The sequence below is a fragment of the Nomascus leucogenys genome, chromosome 4 (genome assembly GCF_006542625.1).
Source record: "Nomascus leucogenys isolate Asia chromosome 4, Asia_NLE_v1, whole genome shotgun sequence".
In the NCBI taxonomy this organism is placed as follows: Eukaryota; Metazoa; Chordata; class Mammalia; order Primates; family Hylobatidae; genus Nomascus; species Nomascus leucogenys.
The window spans coordinates 118,376,658-118,400,653 of NC_044384.1; the positions used below are offsets into that span (position 1 = coordinate 118,376,658).

The 23,996-nt window shown below is 44.4% G+C and overlaps 1 protein-coding gene across 3 annotated transcripts in view; it reads left to right on the forward strand.

Moving 5' to 3' along the window:
• Nucleotides 1–23,996, forward strand: part of GLB1 (galactosidase beta 1) — a 113,686-nt gene that overhangs the window by 39,783 nt on the left and 49,907 nt on the right. For all 3 annotated transcript variants that reach the window (XM_030812220.1, XM_003256823.3, XM_012497418.2), the window contains exons 5-10: nucleotides 1,909–2,003; nucleotides 8,819–8,999; nucleotides 13,507–13,565; nucleotides 15,626–15,747; nucleotides 15,832–15,872; nucleotides 21,705–21,817. In XM_030812220.1, coding sequence (XP_030668080.1) covers nucleotides 1,909–2,003; nucleotides 8,819–8,999; nucleotides 13,507–13,565; nucleotides 15,626–15,747; nucleotides 15,832–15,872; nucleotides 21,705–21,817 — 611 coding nt within the window. The remainder of the gene's footprint in view (nucleotides 1–1,908; nucleotides 2,004–8,818; nucleotides 9,000–13,506; nucleotides 13,566–15,625; nucleotides 15,748–15,831; nucleotides 15,873–21,704; nucleotides 21,818–23,996) is intronic.

The following is a 23,996-nucleotide window of genomic DNA, read 5'->3' on the forward strand; positions in this document are numbered from 1 at the left end:
TTAAAAATTAGCCAGGTGTGCTGGCACGTGCCTGTAGTCTGGTAGGCTGAGGTGCGAGGATTGCTTGAGCCTGGGAGGTTGAGGCTGCAGTGAGCCATGAATGGACCACTGCACTCCAGCCTGGGCAACAGAGAGGGACTTTGTCTCAAAAAAAGAAATAAGGCTGGGCATAGTGGCTCATGCCTGTAATCCCAGCACTTTGAGAGGCTGAGGCAGGTGGATCACCTGAGGTCAGGAGTTTGAGACCAGCCTGACCAACATAAAGAAACTCTGTCTCTACTAAAAATACAAAATTAGCCGGGTGTGGTGGTGCATGCCTGTAATCCCAGCTACTTGGGAGGCTGAGGCAGGAGAACTGCTTGAAGCTGGGAGGCAGAGGTTGCAGTGAGCCCAGATTGCGCCATTGCACTCCTGCCTGGGCAGCAAGAGTGAAACTCTTTGTCAAAAAAAAGAAAAAAAGAAAAGAAAAACAAAATGACAGTTTCTGGGATGGTGTCATTGGATTGCTTGGTAGCTGCAATGCTTTCTATTTTTTGGCCACTTTTATAGAGCAATGTGTAAATGATAGTTTTTTTCTTTGTCTTACTCTAGTACCTGCATGTTTTGCACGCTTAGCATATCATTGGTGTTTTCACATGTAGTAACTCATTTAATCTTTATGCCAACTTTATGCGGCATGCACTTTTATTATTCCTATTTGACAATATAAATATATAATTTATTAGAACTTCATTTTATACAGAAAAAAAGCCTTCCTGTGACTGAGAAGAGGATACACTGTTCAGTCACTCTTTTCTTCATTCAGCAAACATTGCTTGGATGTGTTCTATGCTCCAGGCTTTGTGTCCTATGGCAAGGATGGTGTCTTAGTCCGTTTTCTGTTGCTTGTAACAGAATACCTGAAACTGAGTAATTTATAAAGAAAAGCATTTATTTCCTACAGTTCTGGAGGCCGAGAAGTTCAAGGTGGAGGGGCTGTATCTGGTGAGGGCCTTCTTGCTGGTGGGGACTCTGCAGAGTCCTGAGGGGGCACAGGGCATCACATGGTGAGGGGGCTGAGTGTCCTAGCTCAGATCTCTCTCCCTCTTCTTATAAAGCCACCAGTCCCATTCCCATGATGACCCATGAATCCATTAACCTATTAATCTATTAATCCATGAGTGGATTGATCTACTTATGAGGGCTGAGCCCTCATGACCCAACACCTCTTAAAGGCCCCACCTCTCAATACTACCACATTGGGGATTTGATTTCAACATGAGTTTCAGAGGGACAAACATTCCAACCATAGCAGATGGATACAGGCACACTAGTCCTCGTCCCCTGAGGAGCTCAGCTGAGGAGACAACTACATGCAGGACAACTTTTATGAGACTTTTACTTCAGAAGGTACTTGTCGAGTCCTGTATATCCTGATCTCTGCTGCCAGCCCTGGTGTAATAAGGCTGCACTGGTGTCTCTTTGTACTAAATCATAATTTTTTTTTTTTTTTTTTTTTGAGACAGAGTTTCACTCTTGTTGCCCAGGCTGGAGTGCAATGGTGCGATCTTGGCTCACCGCAACCTCCACCTCCCGGGTTCAAGCAATTCTCCTGCCTCAGCCTCCCAAGTAGTTGGGATTACAGGCGTGCACCACCACGCCCAGCTAATTTTGCACTTTTAGTAGAGACAGAGTTTCTCCATGTTGGTCAGGCTGGTCTCGAACTCCCGACATCAGGTGATCTGCCTGCCTTGGCCTCCCAAAGTGCTAGGATTACAGGCGTGAGCCACTGCACCCAGCCAGAAAACTCAGAATGTTTTTAAAAAGTTTACGAATTTGTGTTGGGCCACATTCAAAGCCATCCTGGGCTGCATGTGGCTTGCAGGCTGGGGTTGGACAAGCTTGTGTTAAACTTTTCTTGTTTTCCAGATTACCTGGCAGCTGTGGACAAGTGGTTGGGAGTCCTTCTGCCCAAGATGAAGCCTCTCCTCTATCAGAATGGAGGGCCAGTTATAACAGTGCAGGTAACCCTGGAGTTGAGCATGGATGGATTGGGGGAGGGGTTCTCATCCATCTACATTATATAAATGATAGAAGTGATGCAGACATGAGACTCATAGATCTGTTTCTTTAAGAGGTAACGCCACAGATAGTGCTTTTAGTTCAATTGCATTTGGGAAGGCATTGCCATTTTTGAATGCCTGCTATGTGGCAGGCTTTGTGCTGGGTGCCTTGTAAATGCTATTCAATTCTTCCAACCACCCTCTCTTTTCAGTGAGGAAGTTTGAAAAGGTTAAGTGACTTGGCCAAGATCACCCAGCCAGCAGGTGGCAGAATTAGGATAGCGCCCTAATTCTGTGGATCCCAGAGTTTGTCTCTGTTTGTCCTGCAATATTGTTTTCTGGCAGCAGGCATGCAGTGTGGACTGAAACACTTTGGTATCAGCACTGCCTTGGCAGTCAGATAACCCTGGAATGGAAAAGGATGTGGTCACTTGGGGCTGTTATGTTTCCTCTCTTGCTTCCTGCCCCATTCTCCTTCTTCCATGTGTTCTTGGCTCTGCAAGGACTAATATACTGTGGTGTACATTGAACTTCAACAGTTTTTGGTGTTGGTAAAATACTTAGGTGAAACATAAAACCATATTCATTGGACACATTGACCAAGGATGCCACGGATGCTCTTTTTTTTTTTTTTTTTTTTTTTGAGAGTCTCATTCCGTTGCCCAGGCTGGAGTGCAGTGGGGCAATCTCGGCTTACTGCACCCTCCACCTCCTGAGTTCAGGCAATTCTTCCACCTCAGCCTCCCATGTAGCTGGGATTACAGGCGCATGCCACCATGCCTGGCTAATTTTTGTATTTTTAGTAGAGACGGGGTTTCGCCATATTGGCCAGGCTGGTCTCAAACTCCTGACCTCAGGTGATCTGCCCGCCTTGGCCTCCCAAAATGCTGGGATTACAGGCGTGAGCCACCATGCCCAGCCATGACCAAGGATGCTTTTATGGAAAAAGAGTAAAGTTATGTAAAAGTGGCTGCATCCTGGACATCCCAGGGATGCAAAGTGGCACTCCCTAGGGGAGTGTGGGCCAGGCTTCCTTCTTATGAACAGTACTATAGGCAGCTTGTGGGGATGGATCATGGTAGAGTGGGAGCGTGGGCACTGCCTTGCCTTTCAGGTGTAGGTGGACAGAGGTACTGAGAGGGCTGCACTGGCCAGGATGTCCGTTCTGAGACTTTGTGGTGGGAGGAGATGTCTTCTTGAGAGAGGCCAGGTTGCTGCTCACAGAGGGAGGTGTGAGTCGCCCCACATGCCGCTATCATTTACCACCTTGAGTCTGTACTGGTTAAGCTAATAGGAACCACATTTTCCTACATGAAGATATCAAGTCTGAAACTTGAGTACGTCTTTGCTCTGCATGGCTGTGTCGTCTTCCTTTCTTCTGGTCTCAGGTGCAAGCCCTCTTTTGATGCCCTCTTTTTTTCAGTCTCTGCTTCTCCTTGAATCACTTTTAATTTCTGCTCACAACTTTTCTGCCCCTTTTGGTTTTGGAAATGCCACGAAAAGTATAATCAAGTATTAATTCTGCAGAGGAGAATGAAGTTGACTGTTGTGGAGATATTTCTTCTTGTGTCCATCCCTAGCAACCTCAGATGACTTTAACTTGACCCTGGATCCTGCCAGGTGACTCTGTCCTCCTCCTCCTCATCCTCTCCCCTTCCCATCTCCACATGCTTGAATCCCACCTAATCATTTTTGCCCCTTGTTTACAAAATAAACAAGTATAGAGAGACATAAGAAAGCAGAAAAAACATAATTGTTACTCAAACCTCAGGAGCCATAAGCAAAGCTCTTCACATTTTGGGAGTTTCCTTGAATAGTTTTTATGCCTTTTTTTTCTTCTTTCTTACAGAGTAAGTTCATTCCATGTGACCTATTTTCTGTGTGGCTTTTTTTGCTTCATTCTTTGTCATGAGCATTTTTTCGTATCATTCAAAATTCTTTCATCATCTTTCTTGGTTGTCCTACTTACCTTCTGACGCACAGTTCCTATACGTGTTCCCTCTGTCTGGAAGCCGTCCCAGTTGACATATTGGCTTCCGTAGGACTTTCAGAACCGTCACTGGCGCCTCCTTTTGTGAAGCACATGTGGGAGCAGTTTCATCCCTGACACTGTGTCTCTAGATTGCTGGCCCTCCACACCTCTGCCTGGTAGCCATGAGGGCACATCATGCGTTCGTGAACATCACATACCCACCGAACGGCTCTGGAATGGAATAGAAGCTGATTGCTTTGATAAGAAGGAACCGGGGGATTTGTAGACAGTAATTCTTTTTGTTGTTGTTATTGTTTTTGTTTTTTGAGACAGAGTCTCGCTCTGTTACCAGGCTGAGTGCAGTGATGAGATCTCGGCTCACTGCAACCTCCACCTCCCGGGTTCAAGCGATCCTCCTGCCTCAGCCTCCTGAGTAGCTGGGACTACAGGTGCGGGCAACCACGCCAGCTAATTCTGTGTGTTTTTAGTAGAGATGAGGTTTCACCGTGTTGCTCAGGATGGTCTGAATCTCTTGACCTCGTGATGCGCCCGCCTCAGCCTCCCAAAGTGCTGGAATTAAAGCCATGAGCCACTGTGCCAGGCCTGTAGACAGTATTTCTATGTGTAAAGATTTCTGTAAAAGGGCCAAGGCTGATGGCTCAATGCCCGTAATCCCAGCACTTTGGGAGGCCGAGGCAGGAGGATCTCTTGAGCCCAGGAGTTCAAGACCAGCCTGGGCAACATAGTGAAACTCCATCTCTACAAAAAATTTAAAAATTAGCTGGGTATGCTGCCATACACCTGTGTTCCCAGCCATTCAGAGGGCAGAGACAGGAGAATCACTTGAGCCTGGGAGGTTGGGGCTGCGGTGAGCCGTGATCACACCACTCACTGCACTCCAACCTGGGCAAAAAAGTGAGACTCTGTCTCAAAAAAATAAAGATTTCTGTAAAAGCTGATTTCTGTCTCTGTCTTAATTCATGTTGAAGGGTAGAAAATGGTGGCTTTCATCAATTCTTGATGCTGGTTTTCTCCCTCGGTGCTCAGAGTTTGAGATGGCCAGGGAGGAGCTACATGTTTGCAGCCAGGGTAAAAATGAGTCAGACCAGAAGGCTCAAATCCCTGTCTGAGAACATTTAGGGCCCTCAACACTGTTGTATTACAGATACAGGAAGCCAGATCTGTGCCTTTATTCATCGTCATGAGTCAGTCAGATATGCAGATGTTTCTCTCTTGGGGGGATTAGCTGAGCCAGTGCCACCTATGATGGTTTGCATATGTGGATGTTTATCTCAGTTTCTACCTGAAAAAACTAAAGCCATTGATAATATCCAAGGTGAAAATAATTAGGAGTGGACGACCTTCCACCCACAACTTAACTTCATCCAATTAACAGGGCATTCATCATGAGGTAATAAGCCTATTTATGACTGTTTGGAAGATCAACATCTTTAAAAGTCTCTGGTGCTTAAGGAGCTTACAGAATGGAGACAGTTACTCTGAAACAAAGACCTGCAAATTATGGCTGCCACCTACATTTTTTTGTAAGTAAAAGTATATTGGAATCGCCACACTGTTTATATATTGTCTGTGGCCACTTTTGTACTGTAGTGGCAGAGTTGAGTAGTTGAGATGGAGACCTCTATGGCTGCAACACCTAAAATATTTACTCTCTGGTGGTTTTTTGTTTGTTTTCTCTGTCACCCAGGCTGGAGTCCAGTGGCGCAATCTCTGCTCATGGCAACCTCTGCCTCCTGGGTTCAAGCAATTCTTGCGTCTCAGCCTCTCAAATACCTGGGATTACAGGCACCTGCCACCATGCCTGGCTAATTTTTTTTGTATTTTTAGTAGAGATGGGGTTTCACCATGTTGGCCAGGCTGGTTTCAAATTCCTGACCTCAGATGATCCACCCGCCTCAGCCTCCCAAAGTACTAGGATTACAGGCGTGAGCCACCACGCCCAGCCTGGTGTTTTATTTAAAAAGTGTGTTGACTCCTGCTCTAGAAACATCAGTGTTCCTCTGAACCTAGCCATGACTTTTTCTATGGGTTTTTCAAGCCTTTTCATTTGTGTGTTTCCCCCACCCCCAGCCTTCACACACCTTTTTTTTTTCCTAATTGGTAGTAACATAGAACTTGAGTAGAGTCTTAGCTGCTAGCATTTTGAGCACTTACTAGATGCCAGATCTGTGCAAAGTTCTAGTCACTTATTGACTCAGTTAATCCTCATGATAACCCAACGAGTTAGGTACACTTTACAGGTGGAGTCCCATGGGTAGGAAGTGGCAGAGCTCAGATTTGCATGTAGACAGTTGGGCCTTTGCCAGCCGTGCCCGTGACTAGAAATCTAAGCTGCCTCGCAATTGTGCTTTTCTCGCTCTCTCAAAACCTAACCAAATTATGTGTACGCATTTTTAACAAGCCTGTTTATTTTAGGGTATATGATACAATGATGATAATGGATAAATAAGACCTGGAAAAGCAAGATGATAAGAAAACCAAGGTTGGGTTGGGGCATGGGGGTGGGAGAAAGAGAACACGAGGTGCAGAGGCTGTGAGACCATTTAGTTGCTGGAGCTGACTTTTAAGATCTTGAGCTCTGAATTTCTTGACAGCCAGATGATAAAAAGGAGACACAGTCATGTAAGTAGCACTTATAAAGGAGGAGAAAAGAACCTTGCCAGTATTTACAAAGCTCTTCTTAGCATTTATCTAAATTATTGCAAAAGGAACTTTCATGGAACTCATCAGTGGGAGTTTTCTACTCTTGTAAGCAGCAAATACTTCCTCTTCCAGGATGGTTTCATGACCAGTGAAGTCTCTGTCCTGGGCATGCGTCCTACAGTCTGTTTTACTTCTTGAACCCCAAATCTGAAAGTATTTCCAGAGGGATTCTCTCTGAGAGAAGGATCATTCATGAAACCATGTGGGAGGCAGGACTGTGCAGATAATGACAGCAGCATTTAATTCATTTTCATCACTCACCATTCTTCTCCCACTCTCCAACTCTGCACGTGGACGAAGTCGAGCTGTTGGTGATGTCAAATATGTAGGAATACCCTCTACCCATTCCCTTCCCAAGTTCAGAGCCTTTTCTTCTAGAACTACCTCAGGCTGTCCCTCCAAGGAACCTTCCCTAACAATCTCTCCCAGGCACTCAGGCTAAGCACCTCTTTTCTGGGACTCACAGTTTCTTGTGCTTATGTTTAAAGATCACGTATTTCCAGGATCACAAATATTTTTGTATTATGTGCATGTTAAAATTTTATGGTTGGGTATTTTTTAATTTTTTATAAATGAAATATAGCATACATATGTAAATGTGCTGTATAATGAATCACTATGGTGCGAACACCCACATAAACACCAACCAAGGTCAGGAAACAGCACGTGGCCAGTGTCCTAGAAGCTTCCCAGGTGTCCTTGTTGATCATACACCATTTCATCGCACTGTCCTGACTCTTATGACCATTGGTTTTCTGCTTTTCTTTATACTTTTACCACCTATGTGTGTACTCAGACTTTATAGTTTGGTTTTGATTGTTTTGAATTTTCTCTAAAGGGGATTGTACTGTATGTATTTTTCAGTGTCATGCTTCTTTCACTTCACATTATATTCCTAAGGTTCTTTGGTGTATTGGGTAGAGCTGAAGTTCATTTGTTTTATTGCTTGAGAGCAATGTTTCTTAACCTGTTTTTTTCATCATTGCCCCCAAGGATCCCTTCTAAACTTTTTTTCTAATTGCCTTCTCCTCTCCACCATGAAATTTTAATACCTGAGATATTGTATATTGGTTTATTTGCTCTATGTGTGTGTGTATATATACATATGTTTTATATAAATAAGGAATATATTTTTTTATCCCCAAAGCATCAATTTTTACCCCCTTGGGGATGCTACCCACCTCATTGGGAATGCATGCTTCAGAGCAGGGACCCCACCCTCAGCACTATTGCTATGTTGCACCTGATAATTCTTCACTGTGGGGCTTCCATGTGCACTGTGGGATGTCTAGCAGCATCCCTGGGCCTCTACCCACTGGATGCCATGAGCATGTCTGCCGAGGTATGACAACCATAAACATTTCCAGACATAGCCACATGTCCCCTGTGGGGCTAAAGAGCTTCTGGTTGAGAACCACTGATGTTATTGAGCACAAACTGAACACCAGTGTGTGTGTGACAGCAGGTCAAATAAACATGCTGTGTCTGCCCCTGGCATTCACACTTCTTATTGCCATGGAGGTTTTGCATAGTATATTAAGGGAAAACACAATTACAACTGGTGCATATAATATGATGCCAGTTTTGAAGAAAGAAAACACTGCTGTATATTATTTGTGTATATTTGGGGAGTGTGTGGGTCTGTGGAAATCTAGACGGCTGTATGCTAAAATGCTTGCAGTGATTATCTCCAGGCAATGGAATTAATGGATACTTTTCCTGTTTTCTTTTCATTTTTCTAACATTTCTACCATGAGAAGGTATTATTTATGTGATGTTTAAAGTATCTACTTTCTATTCTAGGGAAGAATACCACTACAATCTGAACACCAGTTTGGTGTTTTTTTGTTTTTCTTATTTCTCAGTGGTGGGAGAGGGTTAATAGGAGGTAAACTTTTATGGTGAATTGTTGGTGTTTTTTTTTTAGTCAGTTTTGAGGTCTGAGTGAAGGAAAGTTTTCTGGCAATCATTAAGCCTTGTCATCTTAGCAGATGCTCAGATTTTTTCCCACACAAAAGCTTGCATTAGGGTGGCCACATTGGGATCTCCTCATTTTTCCCTGCTCTTTTTTTACTCACAGGTTGAAAATGAATATGGCAGCTACTTTGCCTGTGATTTTGACTACCTGCGCTTCCTGCAGAAGCGCTTTCGCCACCATCTGGGGGATGATGTGGTTCTGTTCACCACTGATGGAGCACATAAAACATTCCTGGAATGTGGGGCCCTGCAGGGCCTCTACACCACGGTGGACTTTGGAACAGGTTGGTGTTTGTAGTAACAGAAATTGCAGCTTAAAATCAGCTTTTTACTCAGTCAGTTGCTCTGGGCAGCTGTTGTTTTAAGTGTCATGGGCAGATTGAGATTTTTCACGTTTTCATTTTTCAAGAAACAGATAGAATAGAATACTTGCACCCCTCAGTAACAGAGGGTTATCTGTAGACCAAGAGCTTCCAGGGTAGCTGCATCTTCAGCACTGGTGGAGCTAGCCTGGAACATGGAGTACTGCTGTCTCAGGGGCTGGGCTGGCCCACCCAAGATGAAGAAGCAGGTGGGCGGCTCCAGCTGTGAGAAGCTCTACCTTGAGGCAGTCACCTTTTAGGCTGTGTCTGGGGTGCACTTTTCTGCTCTTTCTGCCCTCCCTGTCCTCCCACCTTGGCAGGACACTCGGGGTTATGCCTTGGCCGTAGCCAACCTTGAGGTCGGCCACTGGCTGGGAACTTACCTTACACTTTGTTATCTTTCTGCATAACTTAGAACACTGAACTGTCAGGGCTGGAGATGGTTTGGCAGATGCTACAAAGGCTGTGCCAGATTCCTTACACAGTGCTGTGCAAACTGTGGAGATGCTGCAAGTGAAAGTTACAGATGGGTGGGCAATGTGGTTAGGATGCTTCTGGCCATAAGTAAGATTAAGAGAGACTTCATTTAGGGGAGCGGATTTCATAAAGGATATGACAGCTGTATTCGTCCATGCTTGCACTGCTCTAAATAAATACCAGAGACTGGGTAATTTACAAAGAAAAGAGGTTTAATTGACTCACAGGCTGTATAGGAAGCCTGGTGGCACCAGCTTCTGGGGAGGCCTTAGGAAACTTCAAATCATGGCAGAAGGCAAAGGAAAAGCAGGCACGTCTTACATGGCCAGAGCAGGAGGAAGAGATCGGAGGGGAAGTGCTACACACTTTTAAACAACCAGATCGCATAACTCATTCACTCACTATCAGGCAAATAGCACTGAGGGGATGGTGCTAACCCATTCACAAGAACCCTGCCCCCATGATCCAGTCGCCTGCCACCAGGCCCTACCTCCAACACTGGGGATTACAGTTTGACATGAGATTTGGTGGGGACACAGGTCTAACACAAATCCAAACCATATCAACAGCTAAATGTCTGACTAGACTTTTTTTGTGTGTGTGGCTATGAAAGACATTATTGAGAAACTGCAATCTTTGAATAAAGACTGTAGATTATTGTATCAGTGTAATTTCCTGATTTTTATAAGTATATTGTGTTTATTTAAAGAATGCGTTTGTTCTGAGAGAATGAACACTGAAGTATTTAGGGATAAAGGGCCATCACATCTGCAATTTATTCTCAGATGGCTCAGAAAAATGTATGTTTTTATAGAGAAACTGATAGTGTATTTCTAGTAAAATGCTAACAATTGGGAAATCTAGGTGAAGGGAATACAAAAGTTTTTTTGTACTGTTCTTACAACATTCTGTAAGTTTGAAATTACTGCAGAATAAAAAGTTACAGGCTAGGCATGGTGTCAAGTGCCTGTAGTCCTAGCTACTAGGGAGGATGAGGTGGGAAGATCACTTGAGCCCATGAATTCAAGGCTGTGGTGAGCTGTGATTGTGCCACTGCACCCCAACCTGGGCAACAGAGCAAGACCCCATCTCAAAAAAAAAAAGATACACACACGAAAAAAAGACCAGTTCCTTGAGTAGCATAAAGACCCTGATGTTCTCCCCTCTGAGGTATAAGGCACTTCATGTGCATTGCACATCCAATGCTTGCCTCTCTTGAGAGGGATGCACAGAAGACTGAAATGAGGAAATTAGCCTGGTGTTGCTTTTTTCTTTTTTTGAGATGGAGTTTCACTCTTGTTGCCCAAGCTGGAGTACAATGACATGATCCTGGCTCACTGCAACCTCCGCCTCCCGGGTTCAAGCATTCTCCTACCTCAGCCTCCCAAGTAGCTGGGATTACAGGCACCTGCCACCATGCCTGGCTAATTTTTGTATTTTTAGTAGAGACAGGGTTTCACCACGTTGGCCAGGCTGGTTTCAAACTCCTGACCTCACGTGATCTGCCTGCCTTGGCCTCCCAAAGTGTTGGGATTACAGGCATGAGCCACCATGCCCAGTCTGTAATCACATTTTTAAAGAGGTTCTTCTACCTTATCGAAAAAGAGAAGAACAGAAAAGAACTGACCTTAAGTGAATGGAGTGTTTCAAGAGCATTTGGTGATAAAAGGACTAATCTGTTAGGTTGGTGCAAAAGTGATTGCGGTTTTTGCCTTTTTAAAAAAAAAAAAAAAAAAAAAACGGGCCCAGTGCAGTGCCTCCCACCTATAATCCCAGCAGTTTGGGAAGCCAAGGCAGGCGGATCACAAGGTCAGGAGTTTGAGACCAGCCTGGCCAACATGGTGAAACCCCATCTCTACTAAAGATACAAAAATTAGCTGGTACAAAAATCGTGGTGGCGCACTTCTGTAATCCCAGCTACTCAGGAGGCTGAGGCAGGAGAATTGCTTGAACCCGGGAGGTGGAGGTTGCAGTGAGCTGAGATTGCACCACTGCACTCCAGCCTGGGCAGCAGAGCGAAACTCTATCTCAAAAAAAAAAAAAAGAAAAAAAGAAAACCATGACAAAAATCACAGTTACTTTTGCACCAACCTAACACAAAGCACTGCAGAGGAAGTGACGTACCGGTTTCCTCCTGCTTTGGCCAGGCTTCTCATCACAGCGATGAAAAAGCACAGCATTTTTCTGTTGGGAGGAACAAATTGAAGGTGATTATGATTGTGTTTTAAGCATGATTTGTATGTGAGGTAACAGTGTGACTGTCACTGCTAGGGGTTGGAGAATAGACAACCACAAGGCCAGGGTGCCTGGGGCAGACGGGCCCTCCAGTCTGAGGCTTTTGCCAGCTTCATTGCTTTATGTGGGAGAGGGGCATTGCCCGGTGGGTCTCATGAGAACAGTGATTAAAGATCTGAATGCCACCTAATGCTTAATAGTGAGAAAGACAGCCAGTGAGATTCTTCTCTTTCTCGATCATCATATTCTGTCCTGAAAGCTGGTCTTATAGAGAAGCCAAAGGCCCATCTCAGAGCAAGTGGTTATCAGAGGGTCTTGGCTGGGGCCACGTCCACCCTGGGATACCTGCTGTGGGAACTGGGTTGTGAAGTGTGGGGCCAGGGCATCCTCTGCTTGGGTTGGTGTGGACACTGCTCATGCTTCCTCTTTCCCCAATGTTTGGCAGCCCATTCCTTCTCTGTGGAGAAATTCTTTTTTGTTTTAGAGAGGAAGGGAAAATAGAAGACACAAGAGGCAAGACAAGACACCCCTAATGGGATATTTCATGAGGAAAACTTGAGAGCAAGTGGTTTGGAATGGCTGATGTACAAATTAGAATGCAGAATATACTCCATTATTCAGGGGTAAACACAATTGTAGCCCCCACATCCCTTTGATTTGTTAATTAACTGCAAATATTTGTGGCAGTATCGTGTATGGTGTTATTGAGGCTGTAAGTATCTTCAAACTAGGGTCATCCTGTGGGGTGCATCCAGGTCAACCAGATGTTCTTGTGAAGAGATAAGCCCACAAGATATGTGTCCAGGCCCTGGGGAAACACAGATAAAGAAGACAGGCCTGTGAAGGGAACTCTTGTGCAGACAGGAAAGGCCACGGGGACCTCCTCAGAGAGGAAGCAATGTTCTCTGGTCCACACACATCCTCAAATGGGTCCAATCTGAAGCTAGCTTGGAAGTATTCCAGGCCCACGGGGTGTGGGAACGGAAAGGGGCCTGTCTTAGTCAGTGTGGGCTGCTATAACAAAATACCTTAGACTGGGTAATTTATAAACAAAAGAAATTTATTGCTCACAGTTCTAGAGGTGGTGAAGTCCAAAATGAAGATGCCAGCAGATTCAGTGTCTGGCAAGGGCTTGCTCTCTGCTTCAAAAATGGTGCCATGCCTTCTTGCTGTGCCCTCACATGGTCAGGAAGCTCCACTGGGCCTCTTTTTATTTATTTATTTAATTTTTTTTTTAATTAAAAAAATATTTTTGAGATGGAGTCTCACTCTGTTGCTCAGGCTGGAGTGCAGTGGCATGATCGTGGCTCACTGCAACCTCCACCTCCCGGGTTCAAGCAATTCTCCTGCCTCAGCCTCCTGAGTAGCTGGGATTACAAGTGTGTGCCACCACGCCTGGCTAATTTTTGTATTTTTAGTAGAGATGGAGTTTCACCAGGTTGGCCAGGTGGTCTCCACTGTGCCAGGCTGGAGTCTCTTTTTATAGGGGCACTAATCCCATTCATGAAGGTGGAGCCCTTATGACTTAATCACTTCCAGTGGCCTCACCTGTTAATACTATCATCTTGGGTGTTAAGTTCCAACATGAGAATTTTGGGGGGATACCAACATTCCGACCGTAGCAGGGCTTCAGGCCCGAGTCCCATGAAGGGCTCTTGTTATTTAATTTCTTGTCATTTCCATGACTGACCTACCTTCTCCCTCTTACAATTTTCAGGCAGCAACATCACAGATGCTTTCCTAAGCCAGAGGAAGTGTGAGCCCAAAGGACCCTTGGTAAGAATTGAGAGTGAGGTATGGAGAGACTGTTTGCAGCTAAGAGAGAAAGGTTACATGCTGCTGAAACTGGGCAGTAGGCCCTTGATGTTTTTGGCTCTGGGGTCAGCAGCTAATGGGATTGTGGAGTCATAGCCATTCTGGACATGTGAATGACAGCAGAAACAATGTTTCTATTTGAAATTGAGCTCCTGCACTGGGGTGGAACAGACTGGGAACCAACATGAATGGCCTGTTACATATCAGGTTCTGTGCTCCTGCATCCTGGTCTCATCTGGTCCTCAGGGCAACTCTCATAAGTGGTCTTATTGTCTCCATTTTTATTGAGGCTCAGGGAACCTATGTCACTTGCCAGGGTCATATAGCCAGTGTGTGGCTAGGCCAGGATCTGAGTTCAAGTCTGTGTTAATTGACTCTTTGTGAGCTTCTCCACCTTTAAAGTATTTACAAATCACTTGGGGATCTTGTTAATCCTCAAGTGATTCATAAACACAGCAAATTTTGTTCTCCTGGGTCTGGGCTGGGGCCTGAGATTCTCATTTCTTTTTTTTTTTTTTTTTTTTTTTTTTGAGACAGAGTCTTGCTCTGTTGCCCAGGCTGGAGCGCAGTGGTGCCATCTGGGCTCTCTGCAACCTCTACCTCCCGGTTCAGTGATTCTTGTGCCTCAGCGCCCTCAAGTAGCCGTGATTACAGGTGTGCACCACCACGCCCAGCTAATTTTTTTGTATTTTTAGTAGAGATGAGGTTTTACCATGTTGGCCAGGCTTGTCTCAAACTCCTGACCTCAAGTGATCCCACTTTGGCTTCCCAAAGGGCTGGGATTACAGGTGTGAGTCACTGTGCCTGGCTCTGAGATTCTTATTTTTAATAAACAGCCAGATGGCCTTGAGGATGTAGGTTTGCTGACCACACCGAATTGCAGGGCTTCATGGCACACAGTGTAGCTGCTAGAAGGAGGAGATGGTGGCAAGGTGCAGGTGGGTGTCAACAATCTATCAGTCCATTTCTCTCCGTTCTTCCCGTCTTTGGCTGAAGTTGCTATTCTTGTTGTCACTCAGCCCAGTTTAAGGGGTTAATATCCTGTGCCTTCTCTGCACTAGGTCAGACTGCCCCACCTGTGTACAAGCCTGATTTATAAAACAGCCTTTTCTGAGTCTAGTCTCTGCTTAGTGAGCAGTGCAGACCCTGCATTCATAGACTTTGGGTGGAGCTGTTTCCTGGAACCTAAAACAAGAAGTCCCCAAAAGAAGGTCCAGACTTCTTTTTTGTTCTCTAGACCAAGGCTTGGCAGGACAATGCCCAAGAAAAACATGAAGTGTTTGAGGCCTGCTTTGCAGAATACTGGGACAAGTCTTCCTTGTTATAAATCAACCTGAGATCTGAAAATCTGGATTCCTACAAAGGTTGAATTTGGAGCTGTTATCCTTTTTTTTATTTTTTATTTTAAATGGAGTTTCGCTATGTTGCCAGGCTGTAGTACAGTAGCACGATCTCAGCTCCCTGCATTCTCCACCTCCCGGGTTCAAGCGATTCTCCTGCCTCAGCCTCCTGATAGCTGGGACTACAGGGGCGCACCACGACACCCAGCTAATGTTTGTATTTTTAGTTGAGACGGGGTTTCACCATGTTGGCCAGGAGGGTCTCAATCTCTAGACCTTGTGATCTGCCCACCTCGGCCTCCCAAAGTACTGAGATCACAGGCATGAGCCACCGCACCCGGCCTGGAGCTGTTATTCTATAAAAATATTTTGCTACCCAGTTTCTTTGCCCAGTGAGACTTTCCTACTGTGTTTAAACAGGGGATCAGCTATCTAAATTTTAATGGAGCCACCACTTTTCAGGAATACTTGCATTGTATAAGATGAGATCTACTTTAGGTTAGAACCTGAGGACCGAACATAGGCATTGCTGGTATTGGAAGTGCTCATTGGGGGGTGGCTCTGGGTTAAGCAGTGCATGTCAACCCCCTTCACACCTGTCATAGATGGGGCATTGCAGGGAAGCCCTGGCATTGGAAGGTCATAAGTCTATCCTAAGAGCTACGTTCTTTTTTGTTTTAGATCAATTCTGAATTCTATACTGGCTGGCTAGACCACTGGGGCCAACCTCACTCCACAATCAAGACCGAAGCAGTGGCTTCCTCCCTCTATGATATACTTGCCCGTGGGGCAAGTGTGAACTTGTGAGTGTTCATTGCCTGAGGGGAGGGCGCCCTCAGTAGCCGTGGGCTCACAGTGAAGTACTATGTTCTTTTGTTTCCTTGTAGGTACATGTTTATAGGTGGGACCAATTTTGCCTATTGGAATGGTAAGAGCACTTTAACATCTGTAGAAACTTATGCTAGAATGTTTCTGTTGATTAATTTGGGGAGGGGTGTGCCCACAGACAATTTTATTTTCTTTTTTTGTTTATCCTCTCTGAAATTTTCTTTTTTTTCCTTTTTCTTTTTTCTTTTTTTGGAGACAGTCTCACTCTGTCACCCAGGCTGGAGTGCAGTGGCACAATCTCAACTCACTGCAGCCTCCACCTCCCAGGTTCAAGGGATCCTCCTGCCTCAACCTCCAAGTAGCTGGGATTATGGGATTACAGGCGTGCACCACCACGCCTGGCTAAGTTTTTGCATTTTTAGTAGAGACGGGGTTTTACCATGTTGTCCAGGCTGGTCTTGAACTCCTGACCTCAAGTGATCCACCCACTTTGGCCTCCCAAAATGCTAGGATTACAGGCGTGAGCCACCATTCCTGGCCCTAAATTTTCTAACATATAGGGATTACCGATGTAATTTTAAAAAATAATATTTCTTACTTTTTTTTTTTTTTTGAGACAGAGTCTCCGTCTGTCACCCAGGCTGGAGTGCAGTGGTGCAAATCTTGGCTCACTGCAGGCTCTGCCTCCTGGGTTCACGTCATTCTCCCGCCCCAGCCTCCAGAGTAGCTGGGACTACAGGCGCCCGCCACCACACCCAGCTAATTTTTGTTTTTGTATTTTTAGTAGAGACGGGGTTTCACCATGTTAGCCAGGGTGGTCTCGATCTCCTGACTTCGTGTTCCACCCGCCTCGGCCTCCCAAAGTTCTGGGATTACAGGCATGAGCCACTGCACCTGGACAAAATAATTTTTATGGGAAATAAATGTGAGCATTTAGAAGGCTTACTGTTTTATTTATTTATTTATTTATTTTTATTTATTTTTTTTTTTTTTTGAGATGGAGTCTCGCTCTGTCACCCAGGCTGGAGTGCAGTGGCGCAATCTCGGCTCACTGCAAGCTCCGCCTCCCGGGTTCACGCCGTTCTCCTGCCTCAGCCTCTCCGAGTAGCTGGGACTACAGGCGCCCGCCACCACGCCCAGCTAATTTTTTGTATTTTTTTTTTAGTAGAGATGGGGTTTCACCGTGGTCTCGATCTCCTGACCTCGTGATCCGCCCGCCTCGGCCTCCCAAAGTGCTGGGATTACAAGTGTGAGCCACCGCGCCCGGCGTAGAAGCCTTACTGTTTTAAACCAGGCTAGTTGGGCAGGCTTCAGTCACAGTCTATAACTGTAGCTTATTTGTTCAAATATTCTACTGTGGTGTCTTTCTTTTAACCTTTGTTTTGTTGAGGTATAATTCACAAACCATAAAATTTACAATTTTTAAGTATATGATGCAGTGGTATTTACTGTATTCACAAAGTTTTGTAACCATTACCATTATCTAATTCAGAAACATTTTATCACCCCAAAAAGAATCTCCATACCCATTAGCATTCATTCCACACTCTCCCTCCTCCCAGCCCCTGGAAATAATATACTTTCTGTCCCTGTGGGTTTGCTGATTCTGAACATTTCGTATAAATGAACCACATATATACACCTGTATGACTTCTTTCATTTAGCCCAATGTGTTCAACGCTCGTCCACGTTGTTGCACGTATCAGTGCTTCATTCCTTTTTATTGCTGAATGGTATTCCCTTGTGTGGATGTACAGTATTTTATTTATCCATTCATTGGTTGATGGACATTTGGGTTATTTCCACATTTTGGTTATAGTGTTGCTTTGAACATTGATGTACAAGGATTTGTTTGAATTCCTATTTCAGTTCCTTTGAGTGTATACCAAGAAGTGGAACAGCCACGTCATATGGTAACTGTATGTTTAGAGTTTCAGGAACTGCCATAGTGTTTCCCAAAAAGGCCACACCACTTTACATTTCTATATTTTTTTGTGTAGGAAAAATTATGACAAACTTTTTCTGTAACGTCTTTGATTTTTGTTGTTTTTTTGCAAAGACAAATGATGCTGTACTGGCTTTTTGCTAAGCTTCATTCCCTACCTGTCTCTTTATTTGCATTTTTCTCTCTGAATCATGGAGGATGCCCAGCTGCTGAGTTTTGAAGGCTTAGTTTGGGCCTAAATCTCTCAGGATCTGAAATTGGATACTGTCAGCTCTTAATGAAGTTTCTCCTTTGAACTGCTCTTCTTTGCAGCCTGAGATGGGCTAGGAGAAGACATTGCTTACAAGCATTATCAATTTTAATACTATTAGTAGAGCCAAGAAGTGAAGATATTGCAAAACTCAAATCTCACTGCATATAAGATAATAGTGTGCCCGGGGCCTGTCTGGGGTGGGTGAGGGGAGGGAGAGCATCAGGATGAATAGCTTATGCATGTGGGGCTTAATACCTAGGTGACCAGGCTGTGCGCGGTGGCTCACGCCTGTAATCCCAGCACTTTGGGAGGCTGAGGTGCGTGGATCACGAGGTCAGGAATTTGAGACCAGCCTGGCCAACATGGCGAAACCTTGTCTCTACTAAAGATACAAAAAAATTAGCCAGTTATGGTGGTGCTCACCTGTAATCCCAGCTAGTTGGGAGGCTGAGGCAGAAGAATCACTTGAACCTGGGAGGCGGAGGTTGCAGTGAGCTGAGATCGCACCATTGCACTCCAGCCTGGGTGACAGGGCGAGACTTTGTCTCAAAAATAAAAATAAATACCTAAGTGACCAGTTGACAGGTGTGGCAGACCACCATGGCACACGTTTACCTATGTAACAAACCTACATGTCCTGCACATATATCCCGGAACTTAAATTAAATTTTAAAAAAAGAAAAGATAATAGTGTGCCAAGGTTGGTCATTGATATTTTAGATCATCCCTGTGTGTTCGTCTTATGAGAAACAGTCAAGACCCGGTGGGTGCCTTTTTCACTGAGTAGATGGGGATTCCCCCTAGCTGCCTTTGATGGGATTGAGACCAGTCATCCAATGCATCATTTTTGGAACTTTATGGTTCATGACACAATTTTTTAAAAATCTTACTGTTATACTTAAAATAACACATTCATCTTAGAAAAAAATTGGATATTATAGAAACTGTCAGAACATAAACATTGTCCTTAATCCTCTCTCCTGCCCCTCCCTCTGCCATAATCCATAGAATTCCCCTTTCTTCCTCTGTTGCCTTATTTAGCCTGCATATTAGCCTCGTCTTAATTAGAGATTATCAACACCACTTTACAGATAAGAATAGCTGAATACAAAAAAAGTCCACATGTTTTCTGTTCAGCTGGCAAGGGGTGGAGCTTGGACTGGAATTCAGGTGGTGGTGAGCCAGAGTCACCGCCCTTTGGATCACCCTTTGCACCCTGGAGCCCCTGAGCCAGCCCCCACACCCACCCCGCTGTGTTCTGCCAAGCCTCCCTGAAGCTGCCTTTTTGCACTGTCTCTTTGAGGAAGTGAGAGAAGGCCAGTCTGTACTTAGCAGCTGTTCTTCAGGCCAGCTTCCTAGAGGAGAGCAGGGAGAGAAAAGCATCGGGAGTGGGGAGATCACTGCTCATCCCACCCACAGGAACATGCACCTGCCTGTGCAGGTGTGTGTCTCCTTCCTCCACACCTGTGTGTGTCCACAGCTGTGTGATGGCTGCCTACAGGGTCGAGGCACTCCTGTGCTTCTCATACAATGTGGAATGTTGATGAATGCAAAGTCTCACCATTTCTTTCGCCTTCCCACCTCACACCCTCTTACGTGGCCAGAGGAGGCTTGAATCTGCACCATTTCTCTGCGATGCTGCCCTATGGTGGTCTAAAAACACCCAAAGTAAGATTCTGCCAGTAGAACTAGAACAAAGACTTAGTCTTCCAGTCCGTCCTTAAACCCACTGGACAGCTTCCCAGCCTGGGCTCCCTCAGCCTGTAAAGTGTGCTTCTAGAGGTCACACTTTCCCAACTCAACCTGACAACCCCCTCCATGCTGGGCTCCAGCTAAGGACTCAAGGGCAAGTGAGGCACAGTCTCTGCCCCTGAGGTGCGAGCAGCGTAGTGTGGAGAGAGACATAACAAATAAGAAACACAGCACAGCATGGGTGACTACCACATTAGAAGCAGAGGAGGGCCACAAAGAAGGTGAGTTCCTTGCAGCAACGGATGTGGGTTTTTTTTTTTTCTTTGTGTCTCACAGGAAGGGATGTGTTTTAACCTATGAATCCCTTAAGGCAGGCAGACCTGTTGGCTGTGAGTTGTGTCTGATTAATAAGAAATGGGGGAAATGGTATGACTAGATCAATTTAGTTGGTTGAGTGGTCCAGATCTTTCAATTTTAGATTCTGTGCAGAGAACTAATGAAAAAGTCTTTGGAGCTGACCTGCTTGATCTGATCCTCAGCCTTGCTCATCTGTCACCTCCACCACCAGTAGGTCACCCAAGGTGGCTCCATCATTGGTGAGCTGCGTCCAAGGAATTTATTACTAATCCTAGGTAAACTATCATGTTTTGTGCCTCATTGATATACAAATTAGGTTGGACAAAAGACTATTCCTAAAATAACTTCATTCTCACACACTTGCATTGCAATATGCTCTCTGAAGTAGAGGAGGAAGGCACAAAGCCTTGCTGGTCTATGGATGGCAGCATCAGCGTCACCTGGACGCCTGTTAGAAATGCAGTTTCAGGCCCCACTCCAGACCTGCTGAATTAGAATCTCTGGGATGGGGCTTAGGAATCTGTTTTAACAAGCTCTCCATGTGACACTTAAGCATGGGTAAGTTTTTGAAGTACCGCCTAATGTTGCAGACAACCTCATACCTGTGAACATCATCCCTGACAATGTCAGGATCCTCTGGTCTAGACCCCACCCCTTGCACAGTAACTGCAGGGGCATTTGTTTTTCTAGTCCTTTTGTATACTCAGTATTGGCACTATCCATTGGTCTTTGTTGTAGGTCAAATTCCCAGGGAAACAGACTCTGAGATTACCTGGAAGAAAGCTTATTGGTTGTGCTCTCTGGAGCAATGCCTGTAAGAGAGAGAGGGAGAAGTGGTGCTATGATGCAGCTTCACAAGTGGCCTCAACCAGTCTTAGAGGGAGCTCTGCAGCTGGGTTGGCTGTTCGAGGCACATTGGTCAGTTGTTGGATGTGGGCTATCCCTGAGGGTTGTAACCTTGGGTGAGGCAGCTTAGCACAGGCCAGCACCCAGAGATAGACACATCTGAGAAATGTCGGCAGACAACAGCCCTAGCTGCTGGGAGAATGAGTGAGTGCCCTGGTTCTAAAGGGGGATCCAAGAGGTGCACCACAGCCCCATCGACAGTCTTTGTAGATGCAACAAAGGCCCTCGGATTACGTTTGAACCTCTGTGGCTGATGTGGGTCTGCCGTCGTCTCCCGCTGTGTTTGGTTTTATAAGCCCTGGGTTTTCTGCTGATCCATGGCCTAGTCATCTGTGTCTTCACCACTGAGCTTTTCTCAGCCACAGCTTGAGGACATGAAAAAGTTCAGAGTTGACAGGATTAACAGTCAGAGATGGGGGTCATATCATAAGCCCTGCCATTACTGCTTGTGAGGTGTTAGCAGATTTTTGTGGGGAGCTTCAGATTCCCTGCTTGTCCAGTGGGGGTGATACCTGTTAGAATCACAGCTGTGAGCTTCTGTAGAGAGTGGATGGAAAGAGTGCTTGGTAAACTCTAAGGTGCCTGGTAAGTGCTACCTGTAGAAAGAAATGCCTTCCTCTAAACCTTGCATCCTGAGGGTCACATCTGTGTCTCCCAACAACTGGTTTTAATGTGTCTTCTAGTTTTCTCTCTCTACAGTGCTGAGCTCATGGATCCCAAAGAACTTGTCCCAGAGCTGGGCCATCAGTAATAACTAGTGGCACATTTTTGTCTTCTAGGGGCCAACTCACCCTATGCAGCACAGCCCACCAGCTACGACTATGATGCCCCACTGAGTGAGGCTGGGGACCTCACTGAGAAGTATTTTGCTCTGCGAAACATTATCCAGAAGGTGGGTGCTTTGTATGAGCTGTGGTGGGCTGATCTTGGACAGAGCCTCTTTTGAACTCACTGTGGCTCTGTGGACAACTTCCTGCCTGGAGCCCTCCTGTTTAAAAGGATGGATGAAGGGAGGCATCAGCTAGACTTGGGTTTGCATCTTGTACCCACATGGTTAAGAGTGAGTCTACGAGCAAATCAGTCTACTGATTGTTAATTTGGAAAACTGGGATTACAGCATCTGGTTGTGTTGTAAAGATTGAAAAGAACGTATGTAAGCCATCCTGGATGGTTCCTGACACATATATGTCTAATAAATGGTAGCCGTTAACTATTATTTATCTTAAATGTAAGAAAATGTGTGTCTACTTAAATAGCTGATGTACATAGGAAAAAAAATCTTCAGATACTGTGAAGAATGGTGCAGATGTCAGCTGTCAGTGAAGCTTCATTTTTCTATTTGGAGCAAGTGATTGCTGTTTCTGGACTGCACCTGAACTGCTTAGTCCTGCTAGCGTTGTAACCTTTTGAGGCACCTAATGCACCTAGGTGGGGTTTCCTGTCTCTGCTGTGGGTTAAAAGAAAAAACCCACAGTTTTTATGCTCAGTCACCTGAGTTTTGAAGTTAAAAAAACAAAGGTTTTCTGCCTATAAATGGTATGGTTTTTTTTGTTTTAAGTATGATGTCGTCTTAATTTTAAGCATGTGTTAAAATGAATATTACAAATTTTTTTAAATATAAAAAATACAATCTAGACTTACCACACTTATAATTTGTCCATTTCATCTAAATTTCCAAATGTATTGTTAAAATGTTGCTTATGTTATTCCTTTATTATGGGTTTAATCTCCACAGAATTTACAGTAATGTCTCCCAAGCTGTCCCTTGTATGTTCTGTTTTGAAGCTTTCTGTTCCTATCTTTATTATTTCCTTCCTTTATTTGAAGCTTAGCTTTTTAATGCAGCCTTTCTTCTTTTCTAATATAAATATTTAAGCTTATAAATTTCCTTCAAGTACTGCTGTGGCTTTATCTCGTAAGTTTTGATGTGCAATCTATTTCTTACTGTTTGCTTCTAAACATGTCTATTTTGATTTCTCTTCACCATTGATATGTGTTTTTTAAATTACTGGAAATAAGTACTTTGCTGTTTTTTTGATTCCTAGCCTTTTTGCATTCTGGTTAGAGAATATAATCTGTGTGATACCAATCCCTTGAAAGCTGCTGAGCCTAGTCTTAGAGCCTGACATACACCAATATTAATGGTCAACGTGTGCATAAAAAGAAAGTATATTTTACAGTTGTTGACTATATTCTACATACATGTTCATCAGATTAAGTTTATTAATGGTGCCATTGATATCTTTGATCTGCTTCCTAATTTTTTGTCGGGTCAGTCTACTATCTAGTGAGAGTTGTCCTCATGTATTTCCCCTTGTAGCTCCGCCAGTTCTGAGGTTATGTTATTAGGTGGGCAAATTGAGAATTAAATCCTTCACTACTTAATAGTATAACCCTCTATTTCTAATAAGGCTTTTTGCCTAGAAGTCTTTTTTTTTTTTTTTTGGTCTGTTATTCATTAACACCGTTTACCTGCATACTTTTGCTTGGTATTTTTCTGAGGTATCTTTCCCAATTCTTTAATTTCATCCTTTTTATATCCTTTGTTCTCTTTACATGTGTCCCTTATAAATAGGATATAATTGAATTTTTAAAATAGTTTGAAATTTCTTGTCTTTTAACTGATATATTTATACATTCTCATTCATTGTACTTCTTGATATACATAGATTAATTTCAATTATCTTATTTTATAATTTCTATTCGTTTACCTTTTTGGCTTTTTCTTTCCCTTTATTGCTTTCTTTTAGATTGAGGTTTTTTGTTTTGTTTTGCTTTTTCCTCTTATTTCTTTCCCCCCTCTTCTACTTTGGAAGTTATTCACTGCATTCTAATTTTTTTAGTGGTTACCATTTAAGTGTGACATATGTACCCCCAGAAAAGAACAACTCGTAGTACACAGCTCATTGAATTTAGACAACGGGAGCGCAGCCCTGTGACCAACACACAGCTCCCCGGAAGCCCCTCTAATGTCCCTCTCTAGTCATTGACACAGATACCCATTCCTGAGCTCACAGCTGTCCTCACCTGTCACCAGAGATTCGTTTTGCTTGTTTTTAGGCAGCAAGTTC